The sequence below is a fragment of the Salvelinus fontinalis genome, chromosome 33, assembly GCF_029448725.1.
Source record: "Salvelinus fontinalis isolate EN_2023a chromosome 33, ASM2944872v1, whole genome shotgun sequence".
In the NCBI taxonomy this organism is placed as follows: domain Eukaryota; kingdom Metazoa; phylum Chordata; class Actinopteri; order Salmoniformes; family Salmonidae; genus Salvelinus; species Salvelinus fontinalis.
The window spans coordinates 16,816,993-16,829,246 of record NC_074697.1 but is presented as its reverse complement, the minus strand read 5'-3'; the positions used below and the strand labels follow the sequence as shown (position 1 = coordinate 16,829,246).

General features: G+C 45.7%; 1 protein-coding gene across 4 annotated transcripts in view; it reads left to right on the top strand.

Moving 5' to 3' along the window:
* Positions 1-12,254, top strand: part of LOC129831770 (rho guanine nucleotide exchange factor TIAM1-like) — an 86,822-nt gene that overhangs the window by 50,711 nt on the left and 23,857 nt on the right. For all 4 annotated transcript variants that reach the window (XM_055895203.1, XM_055895204.1, XM_055895205.1 and 1 more), the window contains 3 exons: positions 49-167; positions 9,001-9,109; positions 9,490-9,548. In XM_055895203.1, coding sequence (XP_055751178.1) covers positions 49-167; positions 9,001-9,109; positions 9,490-9,548 — 287 coding nt within the window. The remainder of the gene's footprint in view (positions 1-48; positions 168-9,000; positions 9,110-9,489; positions 9,549-12,254) is intronic.

Genomic DNA, 12,254 nt, shown 5'->3' with positions numbered 1-12,254 from the left:
GTTAGGTTTAGTATAATATTGTTCCTCTTCTCTCTACATCCTGTCCAGTTGCTATGAAGGCCATGAACAAGGTGGCCAGTCACATCAATGAGATGCAGAAGATCCACGAGGAGTTTGGGTTGGTGTTTGACCAGCTCATAGCGGAGCAGAGTGGAGACAAGAAAGAGGTGCGTTGTTGTTGGAAGTCTCCTCATGTTCTGTGGTATCGAGACAGAGGTGCAGTGTTGTTGGAAGTCTCCTCATGTTCTGTGGTATCGAGACAGAGGTGCAGTGTTGTTGGAAGTCTCCTCATGTTCTGTGGTATCGAGACAGAGGTGCAGTGTTGTTGGAAGTCTCCTCATGTTCTGTGGTATCGAGACAGAGGTGCAGTGTTGTTGGAAGTCTCCTCATGTTCTGTGGTATCGAGACAGAGGTGCAGTGTTGTTGGAAGTCTCCTCATGTTCTGTGGTATCGAGACAGAGGTACAGTGTTGTTGGAAGTCTCCTCATGTTCTGTGGTATCAAGACAGAGGTACAGTGTTGTTGGAAGTCTCCTCATGTTCTGTGGTATCAAGACAGAGGTACAGTGTTGTTGGAAGTCTCCTCATGTTCTGTGGTATCAAGACAGAGGTACAGTGTTGTTGGAAGTCTCCTCATGTTCTGTGGTATCGAGACAGAGGTACAGTGTTGTTGGAAGTCTCCTCATGTTCTGTGGTATCGAGACAGAGGTACAGTGTTGTTGGAAGTCTCCTCATGTTCTGTGGTATCGAGACAGAGGTACCGTGTTGTTGGAAGTCTCCTCATGTTCTGTGGTATCGAGACAGAGGTACAGTGTTGTTGGAAGTCTCCTCATGTTCTGTGGTATCAAGACAGAGGTGCAGTGTTGTTGGAAGTCTCCTCATGTTCTGTGGTATCAAGACAGAGGTACAGTGTTGTTGGAAGTCTCCTCATGTTCTGTGGTATCAAGACAGAGGTACAGTGTTGACTCTTGTTCTGTGGTATCGAGACAGAGGTACAGTGTTGACTCTTGTTCTGTGGTATCAAGACAGAGGTACAGTGTTGTCTCATGTTCTGTGGTATCAAGACAGAGGTACCGTGTTGTTGGAAGTCTCCTCATGTTCTGTGGTATCAAGACAGAGGTACAGTGTTGTCTCATGTTCTGTGGTATCAAGACAGAGGTGCAGTGTTGTTGGAAGTCTCCTCATGTTCTGTGGTATCAAGACAGAGGTGCAGTGTTGTTGGAAGTCTCCTCATGTTCTGTGGTATCGAGACAGAGGTACAGTGTTGTTGGAAGTCTCCTCATGTTCTGTGGTATCAAGACAGAGGTACAGTGTTGACTCTTGTTCTGTGGTATCGAGACAGAGGTACAGTGTTGTCTCATGTTCTGTGGTATCAAGACAGAGGTACCGTGTTGTTGGAAGTCTCCTCATGTTCTGTGGTATCAAGACAGAGGTACAGTGTTGTCTCATGTTCTGTGGTATCAAGACAGAGGTGCAGTGTTGTTGGAAGTCTCCTCATGTTCTGTGGTATCGAGACAGAGGTACAGTGTTGTTGGAAGTCTCCTCATGTTCTGTGGTATCGAGACAGAGGTACAGTGTTGTTGGAAGTCTCCTCATGTTCTGTGGTATCAAGACAGAGGTACAGTGTTGTTGGAAGTCTCATGTTCTGTGGTATCAAGACAGAGGTGCAGTGTTGTCTCATGTTCTGTGGTATCAAGACAGAGGTACAGTGTTGTCTCATGTTCTGTGGTATCAAGACAGAGGTGCAGTGTTGTTGGAAGTCTCCTCATGTTCTGTGGTATCAAGACAGAGGTACAGTGTTGTTGGAAGTCTCCTTATGTTCTGTGGTATCAAGACAGAGGTACAGTGTTGTTGGAAGTCTCCTCATGTTCTGTGGTATCAAGACAGAGGTGCAGTGTGGTCTCATGTTCTGTGGTATCAAGACAGAGGTGCAGTGTTGTTGGAAGTCTCCTCATGTTCTGTGGTATCAAGACAGAGGTACAGTGTTGTTGGAAGTCTCCTCATGTTCTGTGGTATCAAGACAGAGGTACAGTGTTGTCTCATGTTCTGTGGTATCGAGACAGAGGTACAGTGTTGTTCGAAGTCTCCTCATGTTCTGTGGTATCAAGTCAGAGGTACAGTGTTGTTGGAAGTCTCCTCATGTTCTGTTCTATCAAGACAGAGGTACAGTGTTGTCTCATGTTCTGTGGTATCAAGACAGAGGTACAGTGTTGTTGGAAGTCTCCTTATGTTCTGTGGTATCAAGACAGAGGTACAGTGTTGTTGGAAGTCTCCTCATGTTTTGTGGTATCAAGACAGAGGTACAGTGTTGTTGGAAGTCTCCTCATGTTCTGTGGTATCAAGTCAGAGGTACAGTGTTGTCTCATGTTCTGTGGTATCAAGACAGAGGTGCAGTGTTGTCTCATGTTCTGTGGTATCAAGACAGAGGTACAGTGTTGTCTCATGTTCTGTGGTATCAAGACAGAGGTACAGTGTTGTCTCATGTTCTGTGGTATCGAGACAGAGGTACAGTGTTGTTGGAAGTCTCCTCATGTTCTGTGGTATCAAGACAGAGGTGCAGTGTTGTTGGAAGTCTCTTCATGTTCTGTGGTATCAAGACAGAGGTACAGTGTTGTCTCATGTTCTGTGGTATCAAGTCAGAGGTACAGTGTTGTTGGAAGTCTCCTTATGTTCTGTGGTATCAAGACAGAGGTGCAGTGTTGTTGGAAGTCTCATGTTCTGTGGTATCAAGACAGAGGTACAGTGTTGTCTCATGTTCTGTGGTATCAAGACAGAGGTACAGTGTTGTTGGAAGTCTCCTCATGTTCTGTGGTATCAAGACAGAGGTGCAGTGTTGTTGGAAGTCTCCTCATGTTCTGTGGTATCGAGTCAGAGGTACAGTGTTGTCTCATGTTTTGTGGTATCAAGACAGAGGTACAGTGTTGTCTCATGTTCTGTGGTATCAAGACAGAGGTACAGTGTTGTTGGAAGTCTCCTCATGTTCTGTGGTATCGAGTCAGAGGTACAGTGTTGTCTCATGTTTTGTGGTATCAAGACAGAGGTACAGTGTTGTCTCATGTTCTGTGGTATCAAGACAGAGGTGCAGTGTTGTTGGAAGTCTCCTCATGTTCTGTGGTATCAAGACAGAGGTACAGTGTTGTCTCATGTTCTGTGGTATCAAGTCAGAGGTACAGTGTTGTTGGAAGTCTCCTTATGTTCTGTGGTATCAAGACAGAGGTGCAGTGTTGTTGGAAGTCTCATGTTCTGTGGTATCAAGACAGAGGTACAGTGTTGTCTCATGTTCTGTGGTATCAAGACAGAGGTACAGTGTTGTCTCATGTTCTGTGGTATCAAGACAGAGGTACCGTGTTGTTGGAAGTCTCCTCATGTTCTGTGGTATCAAGACAGAGGTACAGTGTTGTCTCATGTTCTGTGGTATCAAGACAGAGGTGCAGTGTTGTTGGAAGTCTCCTCATGTTCTGTGGTATCAAGACAGAGGTGCAGTGTTGTTGGAAGTCTCCTCATGTTCTGTGGTATCGAGACAGAGGTACAGTGTTGTTGGAAGTCTCCTCATGTTCTGTGGTATCAAGACAGAGGTACAGTGTTGACTCTTGTTCTGTGGTATCGAGACAGAGGTACAGTGTTGTCTCATGTTCTGTGGTATCAAGACAGAGGTACCGTGTTGTTGGAAGTCTCCTCATGTTCTGTGGTATCAAGACAGAGGTACAGTGTTGTCTCATGTTCTGTGGTATCAAGACAGAGGTGCAGTGTTGTTGGAAGTCTCCTCATGTTCTGTGGTATCGAGACAGAGGTACAGTGTTGTTGGAAGTCTCCTCATGTTCTGTGGTATCGAGACAGAGGTACAGTGTTGTTGGAAGTCTCCTCATGTTCTGTGGTATCAAGACAGAGGTACAGTGTTGTTGGAAGTCTCATGTTCTGTGGTATCAAGACAGAGGTGCAGTGTTGTCTCATGTTCTGTGGTATCAAGACAGAGGTACAGTGTTGTCTCATGTTCTGTGGTATCAAGACAGAGGTGCAGTGTTGTTGGAAGTCTCCTCATGTTCTGTGGTATCAAGACAGAGGTACAGTGTTGTTGGAAGTCTCCTTATGTTCTGTGGTATCAAGACAGAGGTACAGTGTTGTTGGAAGTCTCCTCATGTTCTGTGGTATCAAGACAGAGGTGCAGTGTGGTCTCATGTTCTGTGGTATCAAGACAGAGGTGCAGTGTTGTTGGAAGTCTCCTCATGTTCTGTGGTATCAAGACAGAGGTACAGTGTTGTTGGAAGTCTCCTCATGTTCTGTGGTATCAAGACAGAGGTACAGTGTTGTCTCATGTTCTGTGGTATCGAGACAGAGGTACAGTGTTGTTCGAAGTCTCCTCATGTTCTGTGGTATCAAGTCAGAGGTACAGTGTTGTTGGAAGTCTCCTCATGTTCTGTTCTATCAAGACAGAGGTACAGTGTTGTCTCATGTTCTGTGGTATCAAGACAGAGGTACAGTGTTGTTGGAAGTCTCCTTATGTTCTGTGGTATCAAGACAGAGGTACAGTGTTGTTGGAAGTCTCCTCATGTTTTGTGGTATCAAGACAGAGGTACAGTGTTGTTGGAAGTCTCCTCATGTTCTGTGGTATCAAGTCAGAGGTACAGTGTTGTCTCATGTTCTGTGGTATCAAGACAGAGGTGCAGTGTTGTCTCATGTTCTGTGGTATCAAGACAGAGGTACAGTGTTGTCTCATGTTCTGTGGTATCAAGACAGAGGTACAGTGTTGTCTCATATTCTGTGGTATCGAGACAGAGGTACAGTGTTGTTGGAAGTCTCCTCATGTTCTGTGGTATCAAGACAGAGGTGCAGTGTTGTTGGAAGTCTCCTCATGTTCTGTGGTATCAAGACAGAGGTACAGTGTTGTCTCATGTTCTGTGGTATCAAGTCAGAGGTACAGTGTTGTTGGAAGTCTCCTTATGTTCTGTGGTATCAAGACAGAGGTGCAGTGTTGTTGGAAGTCTCATGTTCTGTGGTATCAAGACAGAGGTACAGTGTTGTCTCATGTTCTGTGGTATCAAGACAGAGGTACAGTGTTGTTGGAAGTCTCCTCATGTTCTGTGGTATCAAGACAGAGGTGCAGTGTTGTTGGAAGTCTCCTCATGTTCTGTGGTATCGAGTCAGAGGTACAGTGTTGTCTCATGTTTTGTGGTATCAAGACAGAGGTACAGTGTTGTCTCATGTTCTGTGGTATCAAGACAGAGGTACAGTGTTGTTGGAAGTCTCCTCATGTTCTGTGGTATCGAGTCAGAGGTACAGTGTTGTCTCATGTTTTGTGGTATCAAGACAGAGGTACAGTGTTGTCTCATGTTCTGTGGTATCAAGACAGAGGTGCAGTGTTGTTGGAAGTCTCCTCATGTTCTGTGGTATCAAGACAGAGGTACAGTGTTGTCTCATGTTCTGTGGTATCAAGTCAGAGGTACAGTGTTGTTGGAAGTCTCCTTATGTTCTGTGGTATCAAGACAGAGGTGCAGTGTTGTTGGAAGTCTCATGTTCTGTGGTATCAAGACAGAGGTACAGTGTTGTCTCATGTTCTGTGGTATCAAGACAGAGGTACAGTGTTGTTGGAAGTCTCCTCATGTTCTGTGGTATCGAGTCAGAGGTACAGTGTTGTCTCATGTTCTGTGGTATCAAGACAGAGGTACAGTGTTGTTGGAAGTCTCCTCATGTTCTGTGGTATCGAGTCAGAGGTACAGTGTTGTCTCATGTTCTGTGGTATCAAGACAGAGGTACAGTGTTGTCTCATGTTCTGTGGTATCAAGACAGAGGTACAGTGTTGTCTCATGTTCTGTGGTATCAAAACAGAGGTACAGTGTTGTCTCATGTTCTGTGGTATCAAGACAGAGGTACTGTGTTGTTGGAAGTCTCCTCATGTTCTCCAGGTGTGTCTGGGGTATCAGTGGCTGTGTGGTTCATATTACACCCTATTTGCTACACACTACTTATTTTGAAAAAGAGCTCTGGTCTAAAGTAGTGCACTAAATAGGGAATAGGGTGCCATAGCTCTGGTCTAAAGTAGTGCACTAAATAGGGAATAGGGTGCCATAGCTCTGGTCTAAAGTAGTGCACTAAATAGGGAATAGGGTATCAATTGACCATTTCCCAGAGTATGTTGAGGGATTGCATTGCTGTAACATTGGTGTGTTGTTAATGTAACATGGTTGTGTTGTAACATGGCTGTGTTGTAACATGGGTGTAACATGGCTGTGTTGTAACATGGCTGTGTTGTAACATGGGTGTAACATGGCTGTGTTGTAACATGGCTGTGTTGTAACATGGGTGTAACATGGCTGTGTTGTAACATGGCTGTGTTGTAACATGGGTGTAACATGGTTGTGCTGTAACATGGTTGTGCTGTAACATGGTTGTGCTGTAACATGGCTGTGTTGTAACATGGCTGTGTTGTAACATGGCTGTGTTACATGGTTGTGCTGTAACATGGCTGTGTTGTAACATGGCTGTGTTGTAACATGGGTGTGCTGTAACATGGTTGTGCTGTAACATGGTTGTGCTGTAACATGGTTGTGTTGTAACATGGCTGTGTTGTAACATGGCTGTGTTGTAACATGGCTGTGTTGTAACATGGCTGTGTTGTAACATGGGTGTAACATGGCTGTGTTGTAACATGGCTGTGTTGTAACATGGCTGTGTTGTACCATGGGTGTAACATGGCTGTGTTGTAACATGGGTGTAACATGGCTGTGTTGTAACATGGTTGTGTTGTAACATGGCTGTGTTGTAACATGGGTGTAACATGGCTGTGGTGTAACATGGTTGTGCTGTAACATGGTTGTGCTGTAACATGGCTGTGTTGTAACATGGGTGTAACATGGCTGTGTTGTAACATGGCTGTGCTGTAACATGGTTGTGCTGTAACATGGTTGTGCTGTAACATGGCTGTGTTGTAACATGGGTGTAACATGGCTGTGTTGTAACATGGTTGTGTTGTAACATGGCTGTGTTGTAACATGGCTGTGTTGTAACATGGCTGTGTTGTAACATGGTTGTGCTGTAACATGGCTGTGTTGTAACATGGTTGTGTTGTAACATGGCTGTGTTGTAACATGGCTGTGTTGTTACATGGTTGTGCTGTAACATGGTTGTGCTGTAACATGGTTGTAACATGGCTGTGGTGTAACATGGTTGTGGTGTAACATGGCTGTGGTGTAACATGGCTGTGTTGTAACATGATTGTGTTGTAACATGGCTGTGTTGTAACATGGCTGTGTTGTAACATGGTTGTAATATTGTTGTGTTGTAACATGGTTGTGCTGTAACATGGTTCTGCTGTAACATGGCTGTGTTGTAACATGGGTGTAACATGGCTGTGTTGTAACATGGGTGTAACATGGCTGTGTTGTAACATGGCTGTGCTGTAACATGGTTGTGCTGTAACATGGTTGTGCTGTAACATGGCTGTGTTGTAACATGGGTGTAACATGGCTGTGTTGTAACATGGTTGTGTTGTAACATGGCTGTGTTGTAACATGGCTGTGTTGTAACATGGCTGTGTTGTAACATGGCTGTGTTGTAACATGGTTGTGCTGTAACATGGCTGTGTTGTAACATGGTTGTGTTGTAACATGGCTGTGTTGTAACATGGCTGTGTTGTAACATGGCTGTGTTGTAACATGGCTGTGTTGTAACATGGGTGTAACATGGCTGTGTTGTAACATGGCTGTGTTGTAACATGGCTGTGTTGTACCATGGGTGTAACATGGCTGTGTTGTAACATGGGTGTAACATGGCTGTGTTGTAACATGGTTGTGTTGTAACATGGCTGTGTTGTAACATGGGTGTAACATGGCTGTGGTGTAACATGGTTGTGCTGTAACATGGTTGTGCTGTAACATGGCTGTGTTGTAACATGGGTGTAACATGGCTGTGTTGTAACATGGCTGTGCTGTAACATGGTTGTGCTGTAACATGGTTGTGCTGTAACATGGCTGTGTTGTAACATGGGTGTAACATGGCTGTGTTGTAACATGGTTGTGTTGTAACATGGCTGTGTTGTAACATGGCTGTGTTGTAACATGGCTGTGTTGTAACATGGTTGTGCTGTAACATGGCTGTGTTGTAACATGGCTGTGTTGTAACATGGCTGTGTTGTAACATGGCTGTGTTGTTACATGGTTGTGCTGTAACATGGTTGTGCTGTAACATGGTTGTAACATGGCTGTGGTGTAACATGGTTGTGGTGTAACATGGCTGTGGTGTAACATGGCTGTGTTGTAACATGATTGTGTTGTAACATGGCTGTGTTGTAACATGGCTGTGTTGTAACATGGTTGTAATATTGTTGTGTTGTAACATGGTTGTGCTGTAACATGGTTCTGCTGTAACATGGCTGTGTTGTAACATGGGTGTAACATGGCTGTGTTGTAACATGGGTGTAACATGGCTGTGTTGTAACATGGTTGTGCTGTAACATGGTTCTGCTGTAACATGGTTGTAACATGGTTGTGGTGTAACATGGTTGTGGTGTAACATGGTTGTGCTGTAACATGGTTGTAACATGGTTGTGGTGTAACATGGTTGTGGTGTAACATGGCTGCGTTGTAACGTGGTTGTGTTGTAACGTGGGTGTGTTGTAACGTGGGTGTGTTGTAACATGGGTGTGTTGTAACATGGGTGTAACATGGCTGTGTTGTAACGTGGCTGTTGTAACATGGCTGTGTTGTAACATGGTTGTGTTGTAACATGGTTGTTTTGTAACATGGCTGTGTTGTAACGTGGGTGTGTTGTAACATGGTTGTGTTGTAACATGGTTGTAACATGGTTGTGTTGTAACATGGTTGTGTTGTAACATGGCTGTGTTGTAACATGGCTGTGGTGTAACATGGCTGTGGTGTAACATGGCTGTGGTGTAACATGGGTGTAACATGGTTGTGGTGTAACATGGCTGTGCTGTAACATGGCTGTGGTGTAACATGGCTGTGGTGTAACATGGCTGTGTTGTAACATGGCTGTGTTGTGTGTTCTAGGTTGCTGATCTGTCGATGGGTGACTTGCTGCTCCACACCAGCGTAGCCTGGATCAACCCTCCCTCCTCCCTGGGCAAATGGAAGAAAGACCCCCAACTGGCTGCATTCAGTACGTTAAGGACAATACCTAGTGTGCATCTGATATGGCTTTCGCAGAACCATGTAGCTCTCAGAACCATGTAGCTAATGGGGTTCTAGTTCTAGAACAGGACAAAGCTACTTAGAACCTTCTCCAGATCACTCTGAAGCTGGCTGTCTGTTACATAAGGATACATGTACCACTCTGTCTAATGACATAGACTGTGTCCCCTATTCCTGTTATAGTGCACTATTTTTGACCACATCCCATTTGGGACTGTGTGCTAAGCCTGATCACTCCAATTAACATAATACTGGATTATGGTAGTTTATTCATGTATTTGAAACGTATTACATAGACACTGAAATCTTTCTGCTAACCCCTTTTTCATCCCCCTGTTCATGGCTCAGTCTTCAGAACAGCCGTGGTGTTTGTGTGTAAGGATGGATCCAAGCAGAAGAAGAAAATGGTACGTTCCATCTCTTAACACAACCAAACGTTCAACCATAGTTTCTCTGAATCCTAACCAGTGATATTCCATGTCCCATCAAGTGGTTCTACTTTATTTGGCTTTGTTGACGCACCCCTTCCATACCTAGTCCAGTGGTACCTTCCATACCTAGTCCAGTGGTACCTTCCATACCTAGTCCAGTGGTACCTTCCATACCTAGTCCAGTGGTACCTTCCATACCTAGTCCAGTGGTACCTTCCATACCTAGTCCAGTGGTACCTTCCATACCTAGTCCAGTGGTACCTTCCATACCTAGTCCAGTGGTACCTTCCATACCTAGTCCAGTGATACCTTCCATACCTAGTCCAGTGGGTCAGTGGTACCTTCCATACCTAGTCCAGTGGTACCTTCCATACCTAGTCCAGTGGTACCTTCCATACCTAGTCCAGTGGTACCTTCCATACCTAGTCCAGTGGTACCTTCCATACCTAGTCCAGTGGTACCTTCCATACCTAGTCCAGTGGTACCTTCCATACCTAGTCCAGTGGTACCTTCCATACCTAGTCCAGTGGTACCTTCCATACCTAGTCCAGTGGTACCTTCCATATCTAGTCCAGTGGTACCTTCCATACCTAGTCCAGTGGTACCTTCCATACCTAGTCCAGTGGTACCTTCCATATCTAGTCCAGTGGTACCTTCCATACCTAGTCCAGTGGTACCTTCCATACCTAGTCCAGTGGTACCTTCCATACCTAGTCCAGTGGTACCTTCCATACCTAGTCCAGTGGTACCTTCCATACCTAGTCCAGTGGTACCTTCCATACCTAGTCCAGTGGTACCTTCCATACCTAGTCCAGTGGTACCTTCCATACCTAGTCCAGTGGTACCTTCCATACCTAGTCCAGTGGTACCTTCCATATCTAGTCCAGTGGTACCTTCCATACCTAGTCCAGTGGTACCTTCCATACCTAGTCCAGTGGTACCTTCCATACCTAGTCCAGTGGTACCTTCCATACCTAGTCCAGTGGTACCTTCCATACCTAGTCCAGTGGTACCTTCCATACCTAGTCCAGTGGTACCTTCCATACCTAGTCCAGTGGTACCTTCCATACCTAGTCCAGTGGTACCTTCCATACCTAGTCCAGTGGTACCTTCCATACCTAGTCCAGTGGTACCTTCCATACCTAGTCCAGTGGTACCTTCCATATCTAGTCCAGTGGTACCTTCCATACCTAGTCCAGTGGTACCTTCCATACCTAGTCCAGTGGTACCTTCCATATCTAGTCCAGTGGTACCTTCCATAGCTAGTCCAGTGGTACCTTCCATACCTAGTCCAGTGGTACCTTCCATACCTAGTCCAGTGGTACCTTCCATACCTAGTCCAGTGGTACCTTCCATACCTAGTCCAGTGGTACCTTCCATACCTAGTCCAGTGGTACCTTCCATACCTAGTCCAGTGGTACCTTCCATACCTAGTCCAGTGGTACCTTCCATACCTAGTCCAGTGGTACCTTCCATATCTAGTCCAGTGGTACCTTCCATACCTAGTCCAGTGGTACCTTCCATACCTAGTCCAGTGGTACCTTCCATACCTAGTCCAGTGGTACCTTCCATACCTAGTCCAGTGGTACCTTCCATACCTAGTCCAGTGGTACCTTCCATACCTAGTCCAGTGGTACCTTCCATACCTAGTCCAGTGGTACCTTCCATACCTAGTCCAGTGGTACCTTCCATACCTAGTCCAGTGGTACCTTCCATACCTAGTCCAGTGGTACCTTCCATACCTAGTCCAGTGGTACCTTCCATACCTAGTCCAGTGGTACCTTCCATACCTAGTCCAGTGGTACCTTCCATACCTAGTCCACTGGGTCAGTGGTACCTTCCATACCTAGTCCAGTGGTACCTTCCATACCTAGTCCAGTGGTACCTTCCATACCTAGTCTAGTGGTACCTTCCATACCTAGTCCAGTGGTACCTTCCATACCTAGTCCACTGGGTCAGTGGTACCTTCCATACCTAGTCCAGTGGTACCTTCCATACCTAGTCCAGTGGTACCTTCCATATCTAGTCCAGTGGTACCTTCCATACCTAGTCCACTGGGTCAGTGGTACCTTCCATACCTAGTCCAGTGGTACCTTCCATACCTAGTCCAGTGGTACCTTCCATACCTAGTCCAGTGGTACCTTCCATATCTAGTCCAGTGGTACCTTCCATACCTAGTCCAGTGGTACCTTCCATACCTAGTCCAGTGGTACCTTCCATACCTAGTCCAGTGGTACCTTCCATACCTAGTCCAGTGGTACCTTCCATATCTAGTCCAGTGGTACCTTCCATACCTAGTCCAGTGGTACCTCCCATACCTAGTCAAGTGGTACCTTCCATACCTAGTCCAGTGGTACCTTCCATACCTAGTCCAGTGGTACCTTCCATACCTAGTCCAGTGGTACCTTCCATACCTAGTCCAGTGGTACCTTCCATATCTAGTCCAGTGGTACCTTCCATACCTAGTCCAGTGGTACCTTCCATACCTAGTCCAGTGGTACCTTCCATACCTAGTCCAGTGGTACCTTCCATACCTAGTCCAGTGGTACCTTCCATACCTAGTCCACTGGGTCAGTGGTACCTTCCATACCTAGTCCAGTGGTACCTTCCATACCTAGTCCAGTGGTACCTTCCATATCTAGTCCAGTGGTACCTTCCATACCTAGTCCACTGGGTCAGTGG